The following is a 4,671-nucleotide window of genomic DNA, read 5'->3' on the forward strand; positions in this document are numbered from 1 at the left end:
CACGCGCACACACACACACACACACAGACCTCTCTCCCGTCCTCTAAAACAGCCACGTTAAAGACCTCACAGAGCACTGGGATCGGGGCTCAATGGGCTCCTGAGAAGTCAGGCTGGGTGATCTTAGGCCCTGGCTGGACCCAATTCCCAGGGGGCAGCCGCCTCAGCCCAGAAGCTCTTGGAGGCGTGCGTGTGTGTGTGTGTGTATGTGTGTGTGTGTTCACAATCCTGTCCTCCACAATCCTCCTGGCCTCTCCAGTCTGCTTGCTGGCTGACTGCTGCTCCTCTCTCTGAACTGAGAGAGTTAACCTAGCGGGCCAGGGCAGTCTGGGCTGGGGGCCGCCCCCTGGCCCCCCTCCAGCCCCAGCTCCAGTTACAGCTGCTGGTTGGGGAGGGCATGGGTGGGGTGGGGCTGGGAGGGGAGCCTGCTGGGGGCGGCGCGTCCAGCTCTGGGCCAGGGGGTCCAAAGTGTTCAGCCCCCGGGGCACAGCAGGACGTTTGGGGGCCTTCTTTCAGCAGGGGACAGCCCGATTGGGGTGAGCGTCTCCCACTCCTTCCCTCCAGGCCTCACCCCTGGTCTGGCTGGGCCGCCTATTTTGGGAGCAGGAGTGGCCAGCCCGAGGCTTCCCAGGCAGGCCAACCCAAGAGGGAGGGAGTGTGGTTGAGGCAGTGGGTTCTGCAGGGTGGGATGTGGGCGACTCCTCCCTGCCCTGCTGGTGCGTGTGCACCCTGGCAGGGTGTGGAGTTCGGACACACACGTGTGTAGGGCTGGTTGCGTCACTGCGTGGGGGCACCGGAGGCCCAGAGGAGGAGTACTGGATGCCTGACGGTGTTTACACCCCACGTCCTGCTCCAACCAGAAGTTTGGGGAGAGGTTGTTGTTCATGTCCATTCCAGCCCCACTGTGTGTGTGTGTGTGTGTGTGTATGTGTGTGTGTGTGTGTGTGTGTGTGTGTGTGTGTGTATCCCTGCCCCAGCATGTGTTTTCTATCTCTCAGGCCCACTGGGCTGGGCCTCATGTCACTTGCCTGACATCCGATTGTGAAAGATGTCACCCAGAGGCGGGCAGAGGGGCTGTCTTTTCCTTTTCTCGTTGCTGCCCAGGGAAGAGACGGGGTGGCCTTTCCCACAGGGGCAGCCTGTGGCTATGTGGCAGCTGGGCCTCACCCCGGCAGGGCTGTGCGTGACCCCCTGAGTGGGGGAAGGCAGGCTGTTGCCATGGTGGCCTGAGAGAGCAGAATTCCTCCAGGGTGAAGTGGGAGATATTTATACCCGGGGTCAGACCGGGAGCGGGCGGGCGGAGAGGGCAGGGAGCTGGGATTTCGCGGGGCACAGTGAGGCCGGGCATGTAGGCAGGTGGGACTTGAGCGTGCCCTGCTGTCTCCTGCTCCGTGTTTGTGTGAGGCAGCGCCTCCTCTGCCCTGCCAGGGTAGGTCTGGGAATCGGGGGCCTGGTGCGGGAGGTGGAGGTCCAAGGGAGGCCCCCCGGGACTGTGTGTCTCACCCCTGTCCCTGCTACTTGTTGTTGTGTGACCCCATCGTGGAGGTTGTTTTGGTGACACTGTGTCCCCACGAAGCTGGGGATACCCGTTTCTCTAGCTTGGAGCCACCAAGCTAGAGGACGAACACTTCTGTGATTCAGTCCCCAAACTGTCTCTGACTTAATCCCTTGGGTTCAAGCCCTATGTGGGAGAGCAAGGGCACACACTGCCTAATCCGTGGTGTCCCCCCCAGGACAATGGCGTCTCTTGGCCACATCTTGGTTTTCTGTGTGGGTCTCCTCACCATGGCCAAGGCAGGTGAGTGCAGGGGAGGCTGCCTGCTACCCACCTCAGCCCCAGTGGTGGCGGCGGGGACCGAAGAACCAAGTTGGAGACCCCAACCTAGACTGAGTCGACTGGGGTACCAAGAAGTTTGGGGGTCTCCATGTGCAGTCCAGTCACAGGCTGATATTTGTGGGAGGGGAAAGGAAGCCCCAGATCAGGCAAAGATGGGGTGGGATGGGGCTGAATCCCTGTGGGATAACTGGGTCACAGACAGCCTGCCGTGAGCCAGGGAGCTGGGGCAGTTAGGTGCCGCCTGCCCCGTCTGGGACAGTGCAGAGGGGGCAGCTGGGACCCAGAGAGGGTGGGCAGCCTGCCTAGATACCCTCAGACTCTCAGCCCAGCAAGGCAGAGCCCCCAATGGTCTCCTTATGCCCCTTCCTGTCCAGGACCCCAGGAAGCATTCAACCCCTGATTTCTCTCTCTTTCCAGAAAGTCCAAAGGAACACGACCCGTTCACTTATGGTGAGCGGGGGTCTAATTTAGAGAGTCCTGGGGGAGAGCCTGGCTTTGCTGGTCCTTTGATTCCCCCTCACCCTCCCCCAGAGTCCCAGTATTGATATCTCTGTCATTCTCCTTCCCTCCATTTTGTCCTTCCTCTCTGATTCCACCTGTCTGCATCTTTCCCTGTCTGTGTCTATCTGTGTCACTGTCTATGTGATACCTCTCTGGTTCTCTTTCTCTTGCCTGGGTCTGTCTCAGCATCTCGTGGCCCATCCTCTGCTTCTTCCCATCTTCTCTCCCCTCTGTCCTCCTCCTCCCTGCCTCCTCCCTCTCTTTCCTATACACCCCTCTCTTCTCCCAGGTCCCCCACTTTCCTCCTCTCATATCTGCTCCCCCCTAATTATCTTATTTCCCCCCTTCTCCCTGCTGGTCCTTTCTCCCTGTTCCCTCCTCCCCAATTTACCCCTGTCTTATTCTCCCTCCTATCCTCCCTGCCCTCACCTTCCCTGCTCTGCTGCTCACAGACTACCAGTCCCTGCAGATCGGAGGCCTAGTCATCGCCGGGATCCTCTTCATCCTGGGCATCCTCATCGTGCTGAGTGAGTGCACCTAGCCCCCGCCCTCTATCCCACTTCTCCCTGGCCCCGCCTCTCCCTGGCCCGCCCTCTCCCTGGCCCCGCCTCTCCCCGCCCCAATCCCTCCCAGGCCTTGCCCCGCCTACCCTGCCTTGGCTCCCGGGCCCCGGGTCTGGCCTCTAGCCCCGCCTCGTCCCCCAAGCCCCGCCCCTCGCGAGGGCGAGCTGGAGCTACAGCGCCGCTTGGCGCCCGCTGGAAGGGAGCCTCAGCCTCTCCTGCTTCTCCACGCCCACAGGCAGAAGATGCCGGTGCAAGTTCAACCAGCAGCAGAGGTAAGACACCCCTACCCGCCTTCTTCGTCCGCTCCTGCTCTGGAGGGCGCCGCGGGTGAGGCGGGGAGTACCCCTGACCCGCAGCCCGATCCCCATCAGCGACTATGTATTAAGCACCTACTACGTGCCATGGCCCAAGCCTGGCCCTGGGACCAAGCGAGGAAAAAACCTCCCGCCCTTCCTGGCCGAGCTCCCAGCCTAGTGGAGGCGGTGGCCGTGGGTTCCAACAGCCCCACAGATAGAAAAATCACAAAGCGTGATAACACAAAGTGCAGGAAAGAAGAAACGGCGGTGAAATGAGATCATCTCGCACGCGGCCCAGTTTAGCTTAGAGTCCTGTTCCTAGCTCTTTGATTCCTCTTCGAATAAAATGTTAAAGCATGGACAATGTATGAATATGTTAGAACAATTATAGATATTATCATAAGTAGTAGCTAGCATTTATTGGGTGTGTACCACGTGTCAGATACGGTTTCACTTCCTCTGGGGGGGAGGTGCTGTTATTAACCCCATTTGACAGATGAGGAAACTGAGGCACAGGGAGGTAAAGTCACTTTGTTCAAGATCACTCAAGTGGAAGATGGGGGGTTCTGGGTTTCCAACCCAGGCCATCTCATGGCAGTCTGCCAAGTCCCCATGACTATCCCTCCCCTACCAACTTCACATCCCTGCCCCCAAATCCGCGGAGGTACTCACTGTTAACCAGTTTAGAAGCCCCCTGCTAGCACTTAAGCTGCTCCTGGGTGCTCCTCATTTCTAGCGGACCCCGAGCCTGCTCTTCGTCCATATCAGGGCCTAGTTACACCAATCTGGGAAAGGAGGCTTGTACTGGGGGGTTCCTAGAAGGCCAGCCTCTCCCTCTTTCCATCCCGAAATCCCTCTGCCTCTGCCTTCCCAGGACTGGGGAACCCGATGAAGAGGAGGGAACTTTCCGCAGCTCCATCCGCCGTAAGTCTGGGGAGACTGCGGGTATTTTGGGGAGAGGGCTGGTTCCAAGGACCACTTTTCCCGGCCCTCCCTGGCTGCGTAGAGGGAGGGGCTGGATCTCCCTCCCCGCGGAGGGCGGGGAGTTGCCCCGCCGCGGGCCCCACCTGCCCAGGAGCTGGGGATGCCACTCCTGAATGACCCCCGATCTCCGTGTTCCCCCCCAGGTCTGTCCACCCGCAGGCGGTAGAAATTGCGCGATGGAATCCGGCCAGGTGCTGCAGCTCTGACACGGCGGCGGGAGGGAAGGAGGGAGGAAGGAAAGGCGGGAGAGGGAGGGGGCCAAGTGCCAGGGTTGGAGGGCGGCGAGGGGTGGGGCTGGACGTCCCCCCTCGCCTCTCACCCTTTTCACCCTCACAGGACTCCCCTGGCAACTGACGTCTGCCACGCTCCACCTGCGCGCCCACCGCCCCCTCCGCCGCCCCTTCCCCAGCCCTGCCCCCGCAGACTACCCCTGCCGCCCAGACTTCCAATAAAACGCGCTTTCCTCTCGACAGCACTTTGTCGGTCTGGG

General features: G+C 60.5%; 1 protein-coding gene across 3 annotated transcripts; it reads left to right on the forward strand.

Moving 5' to 3' along the window:
* The first annotated feature begins 450 nt into the window (after positions 1 to 450).
* On the forward strand, positions 451 to 4,651 carry FXYD1 (FXYD domain containing ion transport regulator 1). 3 transcript variants are annotated; one of them, XM_055236839.2, is made up of 8 exons: positions 451 to 536; positions 1,734 to 1,798; positions 2,255 to 2,287; positions 2,791 to 2,865; positions 3,137 to 3,173; positions 4,072 to 4,121; positions 4,325 to 4,372; positions 4,518 to 4,651. In XM_055236839.2, the coding sequence occupies exons 2-7, from the start codon at positions 1,738 to 1,740 to the stop codon at positions 4,345 to 4,347; spliced, it is 279 nt and encodes a 92-aa protein (XP_055092814.1). In that variant the 5' UTR covers positions 451 to 536; positions 1,734 to 1,737; the 3' UTR covers positions 4,348 to 4,372; positions 4,518 to 4,651. The 3 variants fall into 3 exon arrangements, with proteins under 3 accessions (XP_055092814.1, XP_055092815.1, XP_055092812.1); XM_055236840.2 differs by lacking the exon at positions 451 to 536 and adding an exon at positions 777 to 874; XM_055236837.2 differs by lacking the exon at positions 451 to 536 and adding an exon at positions 1,294 to 1,429.
* Positions 4,652 to 4,671: the final 20 nt, after the last annotated feature.

This window comes from Symphalangus syndactylus, chromosome 13 (genome assembly GCF_028878055.3).
Source record: "Symphalangus syndactylus isolate Jambi chromosome 13, NHGRI_mSymSyn1-v2.1_pri, whole genome shotgun sequence".
Lineage (NCBI taxonomy): Eukaryota > Metazoa > Chordata > Mammalia > Primates > Hylobatidae > Symphalangus > Symphalangus syndactylus.

Coding starts and splice junctions, on each gene's coding strand:
- FXYD1 (XM_055236839.2), top strand. CDS start 1,738: ATGGCGTCTCTTGGCCACATCTTGGTTTTCTGTGTGGGTCTCCTCACC. Junction 2,866..3,136: donor GGGCATCCTCATCGTGCTGA/GTGAGTGCACCT, acceptor CCACGCCCACAG/GCAGAAGATGCCGGTGCAAG. Junction 3,174..4,071: donor AAGTTCAACCAGCAGCAGAG/GTAAGACACCCC, acceptor CTGCCTTCCCAG/GACTGGGGAACCCGATGAAG.